The 23,083-nt window shown below is 44.4% G+C and overlaps 1 protein-coding gene across 1 annotated transcript in view; it reads right to left on the reverse strand.

Annotated features, from left to right (window-relative positions):
- The window catches only part of LOC110497104 (transcription activator GLI2.S), a 91,317-nt gene that overhangs the window by 26,471 nt on the left and 41,763 nt on the right, over positions 1-23,083 (reverse strand). Inside the window, exons 4-5 of the mRNA XM_036952397.2 lie at positions 15,250-15,449; positions 12,925-13,104 (exon numbers count right to left, since the gene is read on the reverse strand). Coding sequence (XP_036808292.1) covers positions 12,925-13,104; positions 15,250-15,449 — 380 coding nt within the window. The remainder of the gene's footprint in view (positions 1-12,924; positions 13,105-15,249; positions 15,450-23,083) is intronic.

Below are 23,083 nucleotides of genomic sequence, written 5' to 3' on the forward strand. Positions count from 1 at the left end.
CCAAAACTGGGACCTGTAACATATGCATTAGATACAGTATTATTGTTTTTTATTTTACCTTTATTTAACTAGGCAAGTCAGTTAAGAACAAATTCTTATTTATAATGACAGCCTAGGAACAGTGGGTTAACTGCCTTGTTCAGCAGCAGAACGACAGATTTTTACCTTGTCAGCTCAGGGATTTGATCTAGCAACCTTTCGGTTACTGGTCCAATGCTCTAACCACTAACCACCTGCCATACCAGTCAAAAGTTTGGACACATCAACTCATTCAAGGGTTTTTCTTTATTTTTTACTATTTTCTACATTGTAGAATGATAGTGAAGACATCAAAACTATGAAATAACACATGGAATCATGTAGTAACCAAAAAACTCATCAAAATACATTTGATTGAAACTATGCCAGTTAGGCTCTACACCCGTTGTAAAGCGGATTCATGTGCTTTATTTTAAGTTATTTGGCCACTTTAGTGATACAAACTTGATAAAAATATATAGGCCTATGGACTAGGCCTTAAAGGTCTCGTGGTCGAGACACAGCCTGAGATCGAACCTGCCTCTAGCACTGCAATCTTCAGAGTAGTCACCCTTTGCCTTGATGACAGCTTTGCACACTCTTGGCATTATCTCAACCAGCTTCACCTGGAATGCTTTTCCAACAGTATTGAAGGAGTTTCCACATATGCTGAGCACCTGTTGGCTGCTTTTCCTTCACTCTACGGTCCAACTCACCCCAAACCATCTCAACTGGGTTGAGGTTGGGTGATTGTGGAGGCCAGGTCATCTGATGCAGCACTCCATCATTATCCTTCTTAGTCAAATAGCCCTTACACAGCCTGGAGGTGTGTTGGGTCATTGTCCTTTGAAAAACAAATGATAATCCCACTAACCCCAACCAGATGCAGCGTATCGCTGCAGAATTCCGTGGTAGCCATGCTGCTTAAGTGTGCCTTGAATTCTAAATAAATCACAACAGTGTCACCAGCAAAGCACCCCCACGCTTCACGGTGGGAACCACACATGCGGAGATCATCCGTTCACCTACTCTGCATCTCACAAAGACACAGCGGTTATAACCAAAAATCTCACATTTGGAATCATCAGACCAAAGGACAGATTTCCACCGGTCTAATGTCCATTGCCCGTGTTTCTTGGCTCAAGCAAGTCTCTTCTTATTGGTGTCCTTTAGAAGTGGTTTCTTTGCAGCAAATCGACCATGAAGGCCTGATTCGCGCAGTTTCCTCTGAACAGTTGCTGTTGAGATGTGTTTGTTACTTGAACTCTGTGAAGCATTTATTTGGGCTGCATTTTCTGAGGCTGGTAACTCTAATGAACTTATCGTCTGCAGCAGAGGTAACGGGTCTTCCTTTCCTGTGGCGGTCCTCATGAGAGCCAGTTTCATCATAGCGCTTGATGGTTTTTGCGACTGCACTTGAAGAACCTTTCAAAGTTCTTGAAATGTTCCCTATTGACTGGCCTTTATGTCTTAAAGTTATGATGGACTGTCGTTTCTCTGCTTATTTGAGCTGTTCTTTCCATAATATGGACTTGGTCTTTTACCAAATAGGGCTATCTTCTGTAAACCCCCCCTACCGCCCTACCTTGTCAAAACACAACTGATTGGCTTAAACGCATTAACAAGAAAATTAATTCCACAAATTAACTTTTAACAAGACACACCTGTTAATTGAAATGCATTCCAGGTGACTACCTCATGAAGCTGGTTGAGATAATGCAAAAGAGTGTTAAAAACCTGTCATCAAGGCAAAGGGTGGCTACTTTGAAGAATCTAATTTGTTTAACACTTATTTGGTTGCTACATGATTTCTTACAGTGCCTTGCGAAAGTATTCGGCCCCCTTGAACTTTGCGACCTTTTGCCACATTTCAGGCTTCAAACATAAAGATATAAAACTGTATTTTTTTGTGAAGAATCAACAACAAGTGGGACACAATCATGAAGTGGAACGACATTTATTGGATATTTCAAACTTTTTTAACAAATCAAAAACTGAAAAATTGGGCGTGCAAAATTATTCAGCCCCTTTACTTTCAGTGCAGCAAACTCTCTCCAGAAGTTCAGTGAGGATCTCTGAATGATCCAATTTTGACCTAAATGACTAATGATGATAAATACAATCCACCTGTGTGTAATCAAGTCTCCGTATAAATGCACCTGCACTGTGATAGTCTCAGAGATCCGTTAAAAGCGCAGAGAGCATCATGAAGAACAAGGAACACACCAGGCAGGTCCGAGATACTGTTGTGAAGAAGTTTAAAGCCGGATTTGGATACAAAAATATTTCCCAAGCTTTAAACATCCCAAGTAGCACTGTGCAAGCGATAATATTGAAATGGAAGGAGTATCAGACCACTGCAAATCTACCAAGACCTGGCCGTCCCTCTAAACTTTCAGCTCATACAAGGAGAAGACTGATCAGAGATGCAGCCAAGAGGCCCATGATCACTCTGGATGAACTGCAGAGATCTACAGCTGAGGTGGGAGACTCTGTCCATAGGACAACAATCAGTCGTATATTGCACAAATCTGGCCTTTATGGAAGAGTGACAAGAAGAAAGCCACCTGGGAGACACACCAAACATGTGGAAGAAGGTGCTCTGGTCAGATGAAACCAAAATTGAACTTTTTGGCAACAATGCAAAATGTTATGTTTGGCGTAAAAGCAACACAGCTGAACACACCATCCACACTGTCAAACATGGTGGTGGCAGCATCATGGTTTGGGCCTACTTTTCTTCAGCAGGGACAGGGAAGATGGTTAAAATTGATGGGAAGATGGATGGAGCCAAATACAGGACCATTCTGGAAGAAAACCTAATGGAGTCTGCAAAAGACCTGAGACTGGGACGGAGATTTGTCTTCCAACAAGACAATGATCCAAAACATAAAGCAAAATCTACAATGGAATGGTTCAAAAATAAACATATCCAGGTGTTAGAATGGCCAAGTCAAAGTCCAGACCTGAATCCAATCGAGAATCTGTGGAAAGAACTGAAAACTGCTGTTCACAAATGCTCTCCATCCAACCTCACTGAGCTCGAGCTGTTTTGCAAGGAGGAATGGGAAAAAATGTCAGTCTCTCGATGTGCAAAACTGATAGAGACATACCCCAAGCGACTTACAGCTGTAATCGCAGCAAAAGGTGGCGCTACAAAGTATTAACTTAAGGGGGCTGAATAATTTTGCACGCCCAATTTTTCAGTTTTTGATTTGTTAAAAAAGTTTGAAATATCCAATAAATGTCGTTCCACTTCATGATTGTGTCCCACTTGTTGTTGATTCTTCACAAAAAAATACAGTTTTATATCTTTATGTTTGAAGCCTGAAATGTGTCAAAAGATCGCAAAGTTCAAGGGGGCCGAATACTTTCGCAAGGCACTGTATGTGTTATTTCATAGTTTTGATGTCTTCACAATAAATCTAAATATAAAGAAAAACCCTTGAATGAGTAGGTGTGTCCAAACTTTTGTGCCCCTACTCCTAGCCCCACTATCACTCACTCCAAGCCAAGTCAAAAACCCAGTGTCTCTCTCTCTCCTTAAGTGAGGGCACCCACTTTACCACTGTGAGATATTAAGAATGTTTTCAAATATTTGTATTTATTTCATACAGGCAAAAATAATTATATCAAGTCAATCTTTCTTTCTCACTGTCATTGTGTCATTTCCCCATCCCATCATACCCTGCCCAACTCTGTGCTATTTCTGGAGCTCCAGAGCGAGAGACAGACCTAGAGGAACGCTCCAGCGCAGCCTAGCCTCTAGCTCAGCCTGGGACTGGGTGATGGATGCTAACGCAGCCTCCCTCCGACTCCCAAACCCCCTGGAAATAGAGCAGCACTATCAATAAGTGCTCAAGATTGATTCCCAGCTAATACAGTAAACAATTTGTCTGAGGTGATGGAAACCGAGCCTGGCAGAAGATATTGTTGCAGTAAAATAAACTCATCTCTTATCCGGTGCTGGAATTATAGCAGAGGAGGGATACGGGATGGAGATGAAAGCTAAAACAACAATCCTCAAACAACTTTCTTTAATGTGCCCTAGTGACACACATTTTCAATGTGCACGAGCTACAATTAAAATAAAGCAAAATGCGCAAAACAAACAGCTTCTATTCTGTTTGAAAAGATCTTAGCTATGTTGTCTTTCAAAATGTGTGCATCCTAAATGGCAACCTATTCCCTACATAGTGCACCACTTTTGACCAGAACCTTATGTTGGGGAATAGGGCGCTATTTGGGATGCACACATAGGCCACGGTGACCTCATTAAGATTCAGTGTAAAGGATAATAAATCTAAGCCTAAATAATGTACTTTAATTAAACAGATAAAAATCTCACTGCGATCGAAAACATTCTGTACTTCACTTTGGTAAATGAGGCCAATTTAGAGAATTGATTTCAACTGAAATGTATGCAAAGTGTTTTTGATCGCTTGTATGTCCATGGTTTATAATGTACATTTTGTCACAGTTTATTTTTGAAAGGCCCTGAGCTACCTGGTCTTACTTTGAAAAATGTAGGATGACAATGTAGGATGATAATTACGTAATAACTATCCAATAATTACTTAATGAAAAAGTGCCACTATGTATAATCTACTACCAGCCAGGTACGACATTTACTGTAACCAGCTGTTTAAACATTTTTTAAGAATAAAAGCCTTAAACTGTATGGGTAATGGCATTTTGTAAAAAAAAAATTAAAACACCAAATCACAGATGAAATTCATAAAGCTGGTTATCCTCTAATTTCCTATGATATGTAACCGGTGTGTTTCTGGAGTCCGTTGCTCTAGGGGGCCAGTGATGTCAGCAGGAGAGCCAGTCAGCCAGTTGTTCAGGGCTCAACAGGTGCTAGACATTAGCAGTGGTGTTAGTGGAGCCAGTCCAGAGCAACAGTGCCATTAGAATCTGTGGGGTAATAACCAAAGACACTGCAACCGGACGTCCATAATGGCTCAATAACATGTGTTGCCAACACCAGGCACTGCACCAGCAGCTCTACACAAACAGTGCCTCGGCTGATTAAACTCAGGCTACCACCACAGAGAATAGCATTCTTGCTTCCTGAGCCATTATTCTTAGCAGAAGCTAATGGCTAACTGTCATTTCAAAATGTTCTCTCTCCAATACAGTCCCATAAGTAACACACACGTGCTCAGTTTTAGTGCTTTGGGACTTTCCGAAATGTCCTGGGACATATTGACCAGGGCTGGGGTCAATTCAGGAAGTAAACTTAAATAACAACAATAATTGAAATAAGCATCTATTTTCAATGACTTCTGAATAAACTGATGAGTAGAAGCTCTTTATTTAAAAAGTATTCCATTTAGATTTTTTTGATTAAAATCACTTTTAAATTCAAATTGACCCCAGCCCTGAAAGGGATTCCACCACTGTCTCTCAGGGGATATTTCTGCTGTGAGTCTTAATATAAATACATTTCTTACATGAGCTGTTAAAGACATTGAGCACATGATCGGGGGAGGGGGTTCGCGTTGGAGAATACGTGTTGTAACTTAGCGGCAGTTAACTAGTTACTAACTCAGGTTCATCCTAAAATAAAAGCTGAGGTGAATTTAGCCCTTAGTATTTATATTGCATTAATGGCTCTATAGTTTCAGTGACCGGGACAAGCCATTCAGAAATGGTAGCCTTATTTATCTGTGTTAGCGGCTCACCTCGGGGGAGATGTGTTTATTAATGTGCCACTTCCCCTGATAAATGAGGTAATGGAAAGCCGGGGCTGGCGCTCACCTCACCTCTCCTTGTCCCCCCTCCTCTCGCAGCGCCTCGCCTCCTTTTTCCCCCGGTGATTTATGTCAGCAAGCCAGGCACCAGGCAGCAACCGACCGACTGCTAGGCTGTGTGTGTGGACGACCAACTGCTAGGTTGTGTGTGTGGAGTGGACCCCTCCTCCTCCAGAGGCTGGGCTGGCCTTGAGTCCTGAGTGGCCATGTCACTAGGTAAGGCTGGCTATCACATTCACAGGCTGCTCTGGCCACGCTTCCTGGGCTGAGTTCACTATGAGAGACAGAAGGATGTGTCTATCTGGTTTAACTTCACTATGAGAGACAGGGATGTATCTATCTGGTTTAACTTCACTATGAGAGACAGAGGGATGTATCTATCTGGTTTAACTTCACTATGAGAGACAGGGATGTATCTATCTGGTTTAACTTCACTATGAGAGACAGAGGGATGTATCTATCTGGTTTAACTTCACTATGAGAGACAGAGGGATGTGTCTATCTGGTTTAACTTCACTATGAGAGACAGAGGGATGTATCTATCTGGTTTAACTTCACTATGAGAGACAGAGGGATGTATCTATCCGGTTTAACTTCACTATGAGAGACAGAGGGATGTGTCTATCTGGTTTAACTTCACTATGAGAGACAGAGGGATGTGTCTATCTGGTTTAACTTCACTATGAGAGACAGAGGGATGTGTCTATCTGGTTTAACTTCACTATGAGAGACAGAGGGATGTATCTATCTGTGCTGGGTTTAACTTCCCTATGAGAGACAGAGGGATGTATCTATCTGTGCTGGGTTTAACTTCACTATGAGAGACAGAGGGATGTATTTATCTGCTGGGTTTAACTTCCCTATGAGAGACAGAGGGATGTATCTATCTGTGCTGGGTTTAACTTCACTATGAGAGACAGAGGGATGTGTCTATCTGGTTTAACTTCCCTATGAGAGACAGAGGGATGTGTCTATCTGGTTTAACTTCCCTATGAGAGACAGAGGGATGTATCTATCTATGCTGGGTTTAACTTCACTATGAGAGACAGAGGGATGTATCTATCTATGCTGGGTTTAACTTCCCTATGAGAGACAGAGGGATGTATCTATCTGTGCTGGGTTTAACTTCACTATGAGAGACAGAGGGATGTATCTATCTATCTATGCTGGGTTTAACTTCCCTATGAGAGACAGAGGGATGCATCTATCTGTGCTGGGTTTAACTTCCTTATGAGAGACAGAGGGATGTATCTATCTGTGCTGGGTTTAACTTCCCTATGAGAGACAGAGGGATGTATCTATCTGTGCTGGGTTTAACTTCCCTATGAGAGACAGAGGGATGTATCTATCTATACTGGGTTTAACTTCACTATGAGAGACAGAGAGATGTATCTATCTGTGCTGGGTTTAACTTCCCTGTGAGAGACAGAGGGATGTATCTATCTGTGCTGGGTTTAACTTCCCTATGAGAGACAGAGGGATGTATCTATCTGTGCTGGGTTTAACTTCCCTATGAGAGACAGAGGGATGTGTCTATCTGGTTTAACTTCACTATGAGAGACAGAGGGATGTATCTATCTGGTTTAACTTCACTATGAGAGACAGAGGGATGTATCTATCTGGTTTAACTTCACTATGAGAGACAGAGGGATGTGTCTATCTGGTTTAACTTCACTATGAGAGACAGAGGGATGTATCTATCTGGTTTAACTTCACTATGAGAGACAGAGGGATGTATCTATCCGGTTTAACTTCACTATGAGAGACAGAGGGATGTGTCTATCTGGTTTAACTTCACTATGAGAGACAGAGGGATGTGTCTATCTGGTTTAACTTCACTATGAGAGACAGAGGGATGTATCTATCTGTGCTGGGTTTAACTTCACTATGAGAGACAGAGGGATGTATTTATCTGCTGGGTTTAACTTCCCTATGAGAGACAGAGGGATGTATCTATCTGTGCTGGGTTTAACTTCACTATGAGAGACAGAGGGATGTGTCTATCTGGTTTAACTTCCCTATGAGAGACAGAGGGATGTGTCTATCTGGTTTAACTTCCCTATGAGAGACAGAGGGATGTATCTATCTATGCTGGGTTTAACTTCACTATGAGAGACAGAGGGATGTATCTATCTATGCTGGGTTTAACTTCCCTATGAGAGACAGAGGGATGTATCTATCTGTGCTGGGTTTAACTTCACTATGAGAGACAGAGGGATGTATCTATCTATCTATGCTGGGTTTAACTTCCCTATGAGAGACAGAGGGATGCATCTATCTGTGCTGGGTTTAACTTCCTTATGAGAGACAGAGGGATGTATCTATCTGTGCTGGGTTTAACTTCCCTATGAGAGACAGAGGGATGTATCTATCTGTGCTGGGTTTAACTTCCCTATGAGAGACAGAGGGATGTATCTATCTATACTGGGTTTAACTTCACTATGAGAGACAGAGAGATGTATCTATCTGTGCTGGGTTTAACTTCCCTGTGAGAGACAGAGGGATGTATCTATCTGTGCTGGGTTTAACTTCCCTATGAGAGACAGAGGGATGTATCTATCTGTGCTGGGTTTAACTTCCCTATGAGAGACAGAGGGATGTGTCTATCTGGTTTAACTTCACTATGAGAGACAGAGGGATGTATCTATCTGGTTTAACTTCACTATGAGAGACAGAGGGATGTATCTATCTGGTTTAACTTCACTATGAGAGACAGAGGGATGTGTCTATCTGGTTTAACTTCACTATGAGAGACAGAGGGATGTGTCTATCTGGTTTAACTTCACTATGAGAGACAGAGGGATGTATCTATCTGTGCTGGGTTTAACTTCCCTATGAGAGACAGAGGGATGTATCTATCTGTGCTGGGTTTAACTTCACTATGAGAGACAGAGGGATGTATTTATCTGCTGGGTTTAACTTCCCTATGAGAGACAGAGGGATGTATCTATCTGTGCTGGGTTTAACTTCACTATGAGAGACAGAGGGATGTGTCTATCTGGTTTAACTTCCCTATGAGAGACAGAGGGATGTGTCTATCTGGTTTAACTTCCCTATGAGAGACAGAGGGATGTATCTATCTATGCTGGGTTTAACTTCACTATGAGAGACAGAGGGATGTATCTATCTATGCTGGGTTTAACTTCCCTATGAGAGACAGAGGGATGTATCTATCTGTGCTGGGTTTAACTTCACTATGAGAGACAGAGGGATGTATCTATATATCTATGCTGGGTTTAACTTCCCTATGAGAGACAGAGGGATGCATCTATCTATACTGGGTTTAACTTCACTATGAGAGACAGAGGGATGTATCTATCCGGTTTAACTTCACTATGAGAGACAGAGGGATGTGTCTATCTGGTTTAACTTCACTATGAGAGACAGAGGGATGTGTCTATCTGGTTTAACTTCACTATGAGAGACAGAGGGATGTATCTATCTGTGCTGGGTTTAACTTCCCTATGAGAGACAGAGGGATGTATCTATCTGTGCTGGGTTTAACTTCACTATGAGAGACAGAGGGATGTATTTATCTGCTGGGTTTAACTTCCCTATGAGAGACAGAGGGATGTATCTATCTGTGCTGGGTTTAACTTCACTATGAGAGACAGAGGGATGTGTCTATCTGGTTTAACTTCCCTATGAGAGACAGAGGGATGTATCTATCTATGCTGGGTTTAACTTCACTATGAGAGACAGAGGGATGTATCTATCTATGCTGGGTTTAACTTCCCTATGAGAGACAGAGGGATGTATCTATCTGTGCTGGGTTTAACTTCACTATGAGAGACAGAGGGATGTATCTATCTATCTATGCTGGGTTTAACTTCCCTATGAGAGACAGAGGGATGCATCTATCTGTGCTGGGTTTAACTTCCTTATGAGAGACAGAGGGATGTATCTATCTGTGCTGGGTTTAACTTCCCTATGAGAGACAGAGGGATGTATCTATCTGTGCTGGGTTTAACTTCCCTATGAGAGACAGAGGGATGTATCTATCTATACTGGGTTTAACTTCACTATGAGAGACAGAGAGATGTATCTATCTGTGCTGGGTTTAACTTCCCTGTGAGAGACAGAGGGATGTATCTATCTGTGCTGGGTTTAACTTCCCTATGAGAGACAGAGGGATGTATCTATCTGTGCTGGGTTTAACTTCCCTATGAGAGACAGAGGGATGTGTCTATCTGGTTTAACTTCACTATGAGAGACAGAGGGATGTATCTATCTGGTTTAACTTCACTATGAGAGACAGAGGGATGTATCTATCTGGTTTAACTTCACTATGAGAGACAGAGGGATGTGTCTATCTGGTTTAACTTCACTATGAGAGACAGAGGGATGTGTCTATCTGGTTTAACTTCACTATGAGAGACAGAGGGATGTATCTATCTGTGCTGGGTTTAACTTCCCTATGAGAGACAGAGGGATGTATCTATCTGTGCTGGGTTTAACTTCACTATGAGAGACAGAGGGATGTATTTATCTGCTGGGTTTAACTTCCCTATGAGAGACAGAGGGATGTATCTATCTGTGCTGGGTTTAACTTCACTATGAGAGACAGAGGGATGTGTCTATCTGGTTTAACTTCCCTATGAGAGACAGAGGGATGTGTCTATCTGGTTTAACTTCCCTATGAGAGACAGAGGGATGTATCTATCTATGCTGGGTTTAACTTCACTATGAGAGACAGAGGGATGTATCTATCTATGCTGGGTTTAACTTCCCTATGAGAGACAGAGGGATGTATCTATCTGTGCTGGGTTTAACTTCACTATGAGAGACAGAGGGATGTATCTATATATCTATGCTGGGTTTAACTTCCCTATGAGAGACAGAGGGATGCATCTATCTATACTGGGTTTAACTTCACTATGAGAGACAGAGAGATGTATCTATCTGTGCTGGGTTTAACTTCCCTGTGAGAGACAGAGGGATGTATCTATCTGTGCTGGGTTTAACTTCCCTATGAGAGACAGAGGGATGTATCTATCTGTGCTGGGTTTAACTTCCCTATGAGAGACAGAGGGATGTATCTATCTGTGCTGGGTTTAACTTCCCTATGAGAGACAGATGGATGTATCTATCTGTGCTGGGTTTAACTTCCCTATGAGAGACAGAGGGATGTATCTATCTGTGCTGGGTTTAACTTCCCTATGAGAGACAGAGGGATGTATCTATCTGTGCTGGGTTTAACTTCCCTATGAGAGACAGAGGGATGTATCTATCTGTGCTGGGTTTAACTTCCCTATGAGAGACAGAGGGATGTATCTATCTGTGCTGGGTTTAACTTCCCTATGAGAGACAGAGGGATGTATCTATCTGTGCTGGGTTTAACTTCCCTATGAGAGACAGAGGGATGTATCTATCTGTGCTGGGTTTAACTTCCCTATGAGAGACAGAGGGATGTATCTATCTGTGCTGGGTTTAACTTCCCTATGAGAGACAGAGGAATGTATTTATCTGTGCTGGGTTTAACTTCACTATGATTTCAGTGGTGGAGAAGCTGTATGAGCCAAAGTGGCTGTGGTCTTGCTTCAACTTTTTTGGTAGTTAAGGTCCATTGTTTCTCTGTGTAGCATAGATATTACACTCCTAACAAGCCAACCGCATCATTCAGTACCCCGCCTTTGTCTTGGGAGCTGGGATACAGAGAGGCCTGCACAGTGTATTTCACTGTTTGGGAGTTGTTATGACAGTTTTTATACGCACAGCAGGCTGAGGCCTTTGGCTGCCTGCCCCTGGCTAGCCTGAGCAAGCAGAAGCTTGGCCCAGACACAATACAACACAACAGCTCATTCAGAACCCCGGGCCTGCTGGATGCTGTACAACTAAGAGACTGGAGGACAATGTTTACACTCTCACTGTGCGACCCAGGTAGACCGACTAGCGTCAGAGCAATAATTGAACTTGTACAGGACGGGTAGCAAAACTCACTGTCCGTGTGTCAAATCAAACCCTACCCTTCACCTGGGGCAGAGGGGCCCGATCTCTCTTTCTCGGGAGTGTTTGGAGCGAAGTGTGAGCTGCTTGAGGCGACATAGGTGGGGCGAGTTGCGTGTTTTATCGGCAGAGGAAGCAGTAGTGGCAGCAGCTGCTGTAGGAAGACCGGTAGCCGTGAGCCTCATATGGGGACGGATAAGGGCCGGCTGTATCTCCCATTGCCTTAACGTCTGCCGGGATTCCTGTAAATGTCACGCAGCAGCACAGTAAAAGGCAAGTGAATACCTGTGGCTGTCCTAATCTGAACCCATCTGTTATGACGAACACAGTCAACTCGCCTGATACCCAAGCTTCTGTATCGGGTGGTCTTTGATGTCGTGTTCCCTCACACCACACCATAGCCTAATGGGTAACGCCACTGCACGGTAACACTATCCCTGTGTATAATAGTCCGTCTCCCCCTTAGACACCACTACCCTTTTAAGGTGACAGAGGTAGGTTGAGGATGAAAGTGGGCGTTCATTACATTAAACAGACTTCTGGCCCAGGCGCCCTCTGCCTCACCCCTCCTCCCCCCTGTCCCCCTCCTCCAGTAAAATGGCATCTCGGTACAATCAGGTCTGTTGTTTATGGAATGTCCTGGCACAGACTTGAGAGAGGGAAAATATTACTGGACCTATACTGTGGTTACAGTACCCGAGGGCTTCTGGCCCGCCCTTTGAAGTTGTTTGTAATGAAAAATGTATAAAAAGCCTTTTTTTTTATGTTCTGCTGTCTACAGGTCCATTGATCTGGGTTTCATCATTCTCCTACGGTGAGGTTGTTGCAATCTCAGGGTTGCTTTTAAAAGTTACATACCTTCCAATAAAAATGCCACCATGTTATAGTCCTAGAGTACACACTGGTACCAACAGAGGAAGGGGCAGGGGACACAAATAAAATCCTTCCCCTAAAATGAATGTTACAATTCATACCCACACACTTCCAAGGGTGGAAGTCTGGGAACTGGTGAAGTCTGAGAACTCCCCACTGTAAATCACCAGGAATTTAGCTCAAAAATACTCGTAAAAATGTTTCCACTTTTGGGACTGTGTTCCCATGCATTCCACCCCTTCCCACACAGACAGTATCAACCTGTTGTGTAGATACAACAGGTTTACGGTAAAGAGGGGTGGGCCTCTGTGGTCCCAGTCTAACTTACCTTCCATGGGGGTGATGTAGTCTGGCAGGTGTGCAGCTGCCGCCCCACCCCCCTGCATCAGCAGCTCTCCGTAGGGGTTACGATGGCTGGTCATCAGGTGGTAGTACTCAGCAGGGCTGGCTCCAGGAGGGGGAGGGGGAAACCCAAACAGACCCCGCTCTTTCAAGTGTTCATGTGCCACTGCATGGGGGCAGAGGAAGGAGGAGAATGAGTGAGGGAAGACAAGGACATTGCAGGGATAGGAAGGAAGGTTTAGGGGGAATGAGGGATGAATGAGATGGAGAGAGAGAGAGCGAATGAGTGAGGGGGGGAGAAAGACATTCCAGATTCCAGCCCCGGTCGGTCGACTTGGTCTCACCACATGCTGCCGGAGCCATTTGAAAAGGGTTAGGGTTAGGACTGGCGACATGATGGCACTTTCCTAGGGAGACATTATCTACATCCCAAATGGCACTCTATTCCCTACATCGTGCACTACTTTTGACCAGGGCTCTATATAGAGAATATAGTGCCATTTGGGATGCAGTCATTGATGCAGGACAAGAGGAATGGGAGGTTAGTGATGTGCAGTGAGGCGTGTCAGTAGTCCTGCAGATTAAGAAGACAGATAGACAGATTGAGAGAGAGAGAGAGAGAGAGAGAGAGAGAGAGAGACAAAGTAGTGTTGTGGTTTCTCTCTTTGATAACATGCACGAACACACACACACCCTGAAGGAGCACCCTGAATCCTACAGTGTTACTCTGTTAACAACTACACCCAGTAAAGCCCTTTTAAAAGTGTCAGGGGCAATAAGAGTGGGATATGGCCTATAGCTGCTGTTGAATAGCAGCACTCTGTCCCAGAGGCTTCCAAAGTCCATCTGTTTCTCCAGGAATTTAGGAGGAAATATCTGCTCAGTTTATGGTTTGGGTCAGGGTCCAGACGAGGAAGAGACCAGGACTCCCCTCTCGCTCTCGTTCTCTCTCTCTCTCTCTCTCTCTCCCCCTAATGTGTCACCTCTCCCACTGGAAGTGATCTTTCAGACACAATTAGGCCGTGCTGCGCTAAAAGAGAACAGACGTGTGCTTGTACTGACTACATACAGCAGAACCAGACCTTCATTTTCTCCTTCTCTCTCTCTCTCCTGGATCACATAACCACTTAAATGGAGGGAGTCACTTTGGATCAGCACAATGAGGAACACGTCGTTTGAAGCTATCCGATGAAGGCCATAGCAGAGCTGAGCCGTCCCCGCCGTCCAACTGTTTTTTTTCCAATCAAATGAACAGGAAGTCCATAGAAAGAGAATGTGAATGACGAATAGAACACAGCGGACTGGGCCCAAAGGAATCCTGAGGCCTGTCAATGCTAATGTCATGCTAATGTGATGTAGCGCAGAAACGACAATAAGAAAAGAGCAGCAGAACCTCTGCCTGTTTATACCTCTGTTCTATGTGTTGGCCCGCGACAAAGAAGATAATTTCCTGAAACCATTTCATTTCCATTAGTAGTATTCAGAACAAATTCAGAACAAAATCCATCCCGAAACAAGGTAGTCCTATTAAAAAGTCCTAGAAGATATAACAGTTGTTTTCCAAAAGGGTCACGTGGGAACATCAAACGGCAAACTAAACGTCTGCCGTCTCTCAATGAAATCCAAGACCGTCTCCTCTCTCTCTCCGAACCACCTATTTGAAATCCCCTCAACCAAAAATAGCCACCTTCATTTTCTCCCTCTTTCCCATAGCTTTATCACCGCGGGATCTCCAACCCTGCACTGCTTATTTAACTTTAAAAGCAAGACCACATTACTGTTGACAGACTGTAAACGGTGATTTATTTCCTATTCTGGCTCCTCGCCTCCACCCGTTATTGTAATTCAGCTCTGAAAAAGAGTTGTCATCACGTCGCTCTGAGGTAAAGGGGGAAAGTTGGGGGGAGTTCCATGGGGACTGTTTAGTTTGATCAATTTCCATGGCTTTCCAATAACCCCCTTGGTATATTGAACACGTGGTGAGAAGAGGGAGGTCAGAGCTTCACAAAAAGCAATATGTCGCATGTAAGACTAATTCACGCAACGTTGTAGCACCGGCTCTACGTATCTAACCTAATCTGTATGCCCACTCAAACATGCTGTTTACTGACAATCACAGCCGCAAATCCCCTCTCCACACTGAAAACAATTGCGTAATCCTCAGAAGTTAGAATCCTTTCATTTCTCCACCAAGCTTTCAGTAATAGACCAATGACACAATTCCTTCGGTGGGGATCCACAAAGTAAGGTGATGCTCATGGCAGTGAATGACCTTGGGTGTTGCACAATCTAGACATGCAGTTGAACTCACAGTCTGCAGGGCTGAGTCCGCGGGCCGCAGAGATCATGGACAGGGTTGGGCTGCTGTGAATGGAGCGGAGGTAGTGCTCCATGTGAGGGTTGAAGTAGGGGTGAGCGGGGCTGAAGGGGGACTCCCCTGTCCCGGCTGCGTGGGGGGACAGACGGATCAGAGAGATGTCTGACATGACCGGGCTGCCACCTAGTCCAGGACTGGAGGAGAGAGAGAGAGAGAGCGAGAGAGAGAGAGCGAGCGAGGGAAAGAGAGAGAGAGAGCAAGCGAGAGGGAGAGAGAGGGAAAGAGAGAGAGAGAGAGCGGGTGGGAGAGAGTGAGAGAGAGAGAGCGGGAGAGAGCGAGTGAGAGAGAGAGAGCGGGAGAGAGCGAGAGAGAGAGAGAGCGAGAGAAAGAAAGAGAGAGAAAGAGATGGAGAGAGAGAGAGCGAGAGAAAGAAAGAGAGAGAAAGAGATGAGAGATAGAGCGAGAGAAAGAAAGAGAGAGAAAGAGATGGAGAGAGAGAGAGAGATAGCGGGAGAGAGAGAGAGTGCGTTATCATCTTAGTTCATGTACACTGTGGTTCATGACGTATTTTGTCTCTTGTGACAGACGGAAACCTTTGAACGGTTTCTTTTATCCAGAAATCTCAAGTTCCTGTGATCTTCTTAAAGTTACAAGGGGAAGAAAAACAGTTACAAATGAAAGTTAAACAATGGGACCTTTGCTGTGTCTCACCTGACCTAAGTCCTTACATGACATAGCCTAAGGCCTAACCATTTTCCCATCTGATACTACCGAGTGGTGCCGACCGTGCTGCACAATGCAGTCAGAGCACTCGTTCACACACACACACACACACACACACACACACACACACACACACACACACACACACACACACACACACACACACCTGAGACATTTGTATAAACTCTGCAGGCAGGCCAAGTGTGTCAGCCAGCCAGGTCTAAGCCTGAATAATGAATCTAAGGTGAATCTGATACGCTCTGTCTCCTTGCTCTGTGTATATAGACTGGAATGAGAATGAGATCACGTCTAATATCATGGTCTGCGTCCCAGAGGGCACCCTATCCCCTAGTGAACTATAGGCCCTGGTCAAAAGCAGTGCACTACATAGTGAATATGGTGCCATTTGGGACGCAGGTCATTCCTCATCCTATCAGGGCTTTGATCTGGAAATACATTAGCGAGAGATGGGGTCATAGAGCAGACTGTGTGTGTGGAACGCAACCATGCAATGTAATGATATTACATCCCTACGGCATTACCTGATGTCACACTAAGGCAGACAGACAGACAGACAGACAGACAGACAGACAGACAGACAGACAGACAGACAGACAGACAGACAGACAGACAGACAGCTAGACAGACAGCTAGACAGACAGACAGACAGCTAGACAGACAGCTAGACAGACAGACAGACAGACAGACAGACAGCTAGACAGACAGCTAGACAGACAGACAGACAGACAGACAGACAGACAGCTAGACAGACAGCTAGACAGACAGACAGACAGCTAGACAGACAGCTAGACAGACAGACAGACAGACAGACAGACAGCTAGACAGACAGCTAGACAGACAGACAGACAGACAGACAGACAGACAGCTAGACAGACAGCTAGACAGACAGACAGACAGACAGACAGACAGACAGACAGACAGACAGACAGACAGCTAGACAGACAGCTAGACAGACAGACAGACAGACAGACAGACAGACAGACAGACAGACAGACAGCTAGACAGACGGTTCAACCCTCAACATAAAAATATGTTAGTCTGGCTCTGGCACTGTAGCTGGTTTCAGCATTTCATCTGTCATTGTTCCTTTAACCCCAGACAGGGATGATACTGAAGATAGTCACACTGTGGCTGATATGAGTTCTAACCTGACCCGGAGAGGAGGAAGTGAGGAACTCATGGCATGTCAATGAGAGGTGTGTCTCCTGCCTGGTTGCTGCTAGCTGTACAGACAGATCCTCTGACAGGCTGAAGATCAGAGGATACAGCAGCACACACCAGGTAGTCTCTTCCTACAGCCACTGGGGGTGGAGCCATGAGTCTGGAAAGCTAGACTACACACTATACGATCTCCCATTCAAATATAGATATACCAAGACTGAAGACTTAAAGAAGGTTGAAAACAACTTAATCTCACAAAACCTTATGCTTAAGAGTTTCTCTAGTTACCCAATGAGAAACGATTGTACAGTTTAGTGTCTGAAGCTGGAATCTTTGTCTATTTGTACTCCTTCTCTGAGATGCTTTTTGAATACAGACCCAGGCTGACCTCAATCTCTCAGTTATCCCCAGTACTGTCTGTCTCCAGGGGCCGGTTGGTCCGTGCTTGACCCAAAGTGAGTCCACTCCGTTTCCAGTAAATGCCCCCCAGACGACCAAGGCTTGTCTCAAAGCCAACTTTCTGCCATGGGCCAACTTTCTGCCATGGGCCTTAGCTAACGGATGACCATAAAAGGCTCTCTGTCTGAGGCCTGAGAAGAAACAGATATTCCATTCACAGAAAGCCTTCAGATTACTGGGCAACTTAAAACTCCATCTGATATTATGGACTGGAACCTGGTTGCAAAATGCTCTTGTCTGCCTATAGCTCAGTCTGTCGCTCTGGGCCTTTAGCCACAGACCTTTTCATGTCCCTGAGTCTACCTTCCTGTACCATGGGAAGGAGTCTACTAGGTCCAGAGAGCCAAACAGATGGCCAAAAGTATGTGGACACCCCTTCAAATTAGTGGATTTGGATGTTACAGCCACACCTGTTGCTGACAGGTGTATAAAATCAAGCACAGGGCCATGCAATCTCCATAGACAAACATTGGCAATAGAATGGCCTCACTGAAGAGCTCAGTGACTTTCAACGTGGCACCGTCATAGGATGCCACCTTTCTAAAAAGTCAGTTAGTCAAATTTCTGCCCTGCTAGAGCTGCCCCTGTCAACTGTAAGTGCTGTTATTGTGAGGTGGAAAAGTCTAGGAGCAACAACTGCTCAGTCGCAAAGAGTTAGGCCACACAAGCTCACAGAACGGGACTGCCGAGTGCTGAAGAGCGTAGCACGTAACAACCGTCTGTGCTTGGTTGTAACACGCAAGTCCTAAACTGGTTTGGTGGATGCCAGGAGAACCTGCACCAATGCATAGTGCCAACTGTAAAGTTTGGTGGAAGAGAAATAATGGTCGGGGGTTGTTTTTCATGGTTCAGGCTAAGCCCCTTAGTTCCAGTGAAGGGAACTCTTAACGCTACAGCATACGATGATGACATTCTAGATGATTCTGTGCTTCCAACTTTGTGGCAACAGTTTGTAGAAGGACCTTTCCTATTTCAGCATGACAATGCACCTGTGCACAAAGCGAGGTCCATACAGAAATGGTTTGTCGAGATCAGTGTGGAAGTACTTGGCTGGCCTGCACAGAACCCTGACCTCAACTCTATCGAACACCTTTGGGACGAATTGGAATGCCGACTGCAAACCAGGCCTAATCGCCCAACATCAGTACCTTACCTCACTAATGCTCATGGCTGAATGGAAGCAAGTCCTCGCAGCAATTTTCCAACATCTAGTGGAAAGCCTTCCCAGAAGAGTGGAGGCAGTTATAGCAGCAAGGAGGGGACCAACTCCATATTAATGCCCATGATTTTACAATGAGATGTTCAACGATCAGGAGTCCAGCTACTTTTGGTCATGTAGTCCATGTAACATTGCGACGCGAAAGGGAAACCGACGGTCGTATTCTATTGCAGCAATACATTGTGATTGCGTCACGAGTGAAGCACGACCAATTGTTTGATTTGATGGAGATAACAATCTGATTGATATTTAAAATGCCTCAACGTCATTAACCCTCGCACCACTATTAACTATTAACACATCATCTGCATGAACTGACAAGACCTTGTCATAGAAAACCCCGGGGTTGCCGGGGTTACAGTAAGCTATTTACTAATGACTTTTAAATATGAATCACATAAATATTGATCTCTTTAGTCAGCAGTCATGCAAAAACGAGAAATTATAGCATGTAAAGGGCCTCCCGGGTGGCGCAGTGGTCAAGGGCACTGCATCGCAGTACTAGCTGTGGCACCAGAGACTCTGGGTTCCGGTTGCGACCTTCCGGCCGCAACCGGGAGGTCCATGGGGCGACGCACAATTGGCCTAGCGTCGTCTGGGTTAAGGAGGGTTTGGCCGGTAGGGATATCCTTGTCTCATCGCACACTAGCGACTCCTGTGGCAGGCTGGGTGCAGTGCATGCTAACCAGCTCACCAGGTGCACAGTGTTTCCTCCGACATATGGATGGATGCGCGCTGTGTTAAGAAGCAGTGCGGCTTGGTTGGGTTGTGTTTCGGAGGATGCATGGCTTTCGACCTTTGTTTCTCCCGAGCCCGTACAGGAGTTGTAGCGATGAGACAAGATATTAACTACTAACAATTGGATACCATGAAAAGGGGGTAAAAAAGATATATATAAAAAAAAAAATGATTGGATGTAGAGAGAGCATAACTAATACAATATTCAAATGCCCTCCAGTGGAATGGTTTCATCATTACCCGCTGGCCTGGCGCCCGGCGGGTGTGAGATCAAGGAGGCATGTTGAGCAGGAGGCATCCTGCACAATGCAGGACTAGACCGACGAGTTGCTAGCCTAACACTGTGCACCTGGTAACCTGGTTAGCATGCACTGCGCCCAGCCCGCCACAGGAGTCGCTAGTGTGCGATGAGACAAGGATAGTCCCAACAGAGAGCGCTAAAGCTGGAGCAGATGTATACTTGTTCTAATTAGTCCACTTAGTGTTCTGTCTGAAACACTTTGGGTAATTGAACATGATTTAATTTACACCTCTCCTCCGCAGACATTACCTAATTCTACTGTACTGTAAGTGTTCAGTGGTTTTATATAGGCTGTCTGGATTTAAAGTGTGCTCAATATAAAGTGTGCTCAACATATCATTTGTATAATGAGGTGTGGATAACTATATGTGTGTGTATGCTTTGTGTGTGTGGTGCATGTATGGCTGGTGTGTGTGTTTGTGTGTGCCTGTCTGTGTGTGTCATGTACCTGCGCTGGGCCGCTGCGGTGAGCGACACTAGAGATTAATTACAATGTGACGGTGTCTCCTCTGTAGCTACCTCAGGGCTGGAGCTGTGATTTAGATAAATCACATCGTCCACTTCAGGGCTAGAATGAACTGCTGTAGATTTATATGGGCCTGGACTGCAACATGATATGGATGGTTTGGGCTTCAATTTAACATGCAATACTTTCAGCAGTTCCACATATGCAGAACGAGGGGGAAATTACTTACAACAAACAGTTAATTGGATTCGAGGGTCTGAAACAACGGAATGTTAACATATCATTATTTCTGTGGACACAACCATCCTTTGTTGACGCTGGTTAGCTCAGTATTGCTACCGGTGGCAGTCAGTGCTGTTTATGATGAGGGAGGACGTTATTTTTATGTTTTTTACACAAAGGTAGGTGCACACAGGTCGAGAGAGTTTAACTACGGTGTAATCATTAGTCCAACAGTGGCAAACGAGAGTTTCTTTTTTCCACAGAATCAGCATAATGATTACACCTGGAACGGTCGTCTGATGAAGAAGGATCGGACCAAAGCGTGGTAAGTGTTCATGATTTTTATTAACACTAAACACTTGAACAAAATAAAAAAGTGAGAAACAAAACTGAAACAGTCCTGTCAGGTGCAGAACACTAAACAGAAAACAACTACCCACAAAACACAGGTGAGAAAATGCTACCTAAGTATGGTTCCCAATCAGAGACAACGATAGACAGCTGTCCCTGATTGAGAACCATAGCCGGCCAAAACAAAGAAATACCAAAACATAGAAAAATGAACATAGAGTGCCCACCCAAATCACACCCTGACCAAAACCAAAATAGAGACATAAAAAGCTCTCTAAGGTCAGGGCGTGACAACACCCCTGATCACCTTAAACACAGTTCACTTTCATAGCATCCTTGTTGTATTCCTTCTCACCTCTATGCACTCTCCTCCTTTCACCCTTTCCCTTCTTTTGTGGACTTCAATGCACAACACATCAGCTGTGTGTGATCAGGCGAAAAAACTTTTCCAAGCCAAACCATATCATAACCTCTACACACAGCCTACAACGTAGTCCCCATTTGAACTAAAGTAACGTTCCTAGTCAACATAGCTAATAGAACTAATGTGTTAGTAAACCCGCTACAAATATGCAGTAACATTACAGTGTATAGTCAGTAAGCAGTTTAGCAGTTACACCGGCGGGTCCCGGTGGAAATAAATTCATCAAACTATCCTCTCTCCCTCTCTCTCTCTCTCCCTCCCTATCTCTCTCTCTCTCTCTCTCTCTCTCTCTCTCTCTCTCTCACTTTCATTACAAAACAGAGTGTTTTGATCAATTATTTGTTGACGTGAATATATTTAGTATAGTTTTATCTAAAAAGTAACTTTTTAAATGTTTTAAACATTTGATTTTATTAAATTCACTGAGGAGGAAGGTCCTCCCTTTCCTCCTCTGAGGAGCCTCCACTGATTGCTACCTACTAGGAATGCTGGCCAACCTGTAGCATTAAAACTACAGCTGACAGGTAGAAACAGTACTGCTGTGATGACATTATAAATAGTCTTGCTTGCCTGACTCATAGCGATCCACAATGGGAAGAAACTACATGATTAGCCTCTTAAATATGTACCTTCTGGGCTGACAACGACTTTACCAATCAACCAAACAAGTCATCTCTGCAGAGTTGTTCCTGACAGCTCGAAACAAACAGATGGGAAATGGGAATGAGACAGCGATTATAGAGTCGTTAGAACTGAAGTCACAGAGCAACAGAGCCAGAAGCTACAGTGTTAGGATATTAATGGGAGTGTTGCACTCACTGGCAGCCTCTGTCAGTGACTTGATCTGTTCTTATAGCCCTGGGCTGTTTGGTAGACTTAACGCAATCCTCCTCCTCATAGATAATAATGGGCAGACTGAGGCAGGGTGTTGTTTTCCCCCCCCCTAGTCTGGAATACTCAGCATGGGAGCAAAAATATCTGTTTGGGCCACAACTTGTGCACTTTGTTTTTGAATGATCATAGTGATAAAAGTAAAAAATGATTCTCTCTGGGAATAATGCATGTTAAAAAGACATCATATTCTCTCTGAATTGTAATTCGTTGGAAAGTACCTAACTATGCTGTAGCTGTGGTTGTCTCTTACAACAGGTCTTCGGGTGGAAAACTAAACTCGTAATAACTTTTGGGAAGTTTCTAGAACAACCGTGATTTGTCATAGTGTCATGAAAGCCGGGACAGCTTGTGCCGACGCACACACTCCATGCGGGTGGTTTATATCATAGCTTCAGTCCAAGCTCCTGCATAGCTACCCGGCACAGCAAAGGAGGTTAGTATCCCCATCCCTACTGTCCTCTGTCTCTAGCTGAACCACTGCTTTGAGCCCAGGACTGCTCCTGTCCTCTCATTTGACAGTGATTAAAAATCTCTCCTCTATTACAGTAGAAAATAGAAAAACCTCAGAAGAAGAGCGTCTCTTCCTCTTCCCACTGCCGCCGCTTCCTCCCCACTTTATGACAGCTGTGACAAAATAACCAGCCCTCTCATTATGTTATATGCAAACAATGATAAAGGGGACTGTATGGAGATGTCATGTTCGACAATCAAGCAGGGGACCTCTGACACGCAGCCACCAGCGTATAATAAAGTGGGCCTGACTGCCGCGTCTCCTCGACAAATGACACCACACTTAATTTGCTGTGCAATGTTCCTGTAATTAGAGTGAATTTGGCACAGGCACGGGGA

The sequence above is a fragment of the Oncorhynchus mykiss genome, chromosome 18 (genome assembly GCF_057628025.1).
Source record: "Oncorhynchus mykiss isolate SJ-2025 chromosome 18, ASM5762802v1, whole genome shotgun sequence".
In the NCBI taxonomy this organism is placed as follows: Eukaryota; Metazoa; Chordata; class Actinopteri; order Salmoniformes; family Salmonidae; genus Oncorhynchus; species Oncorhynchus mykiss.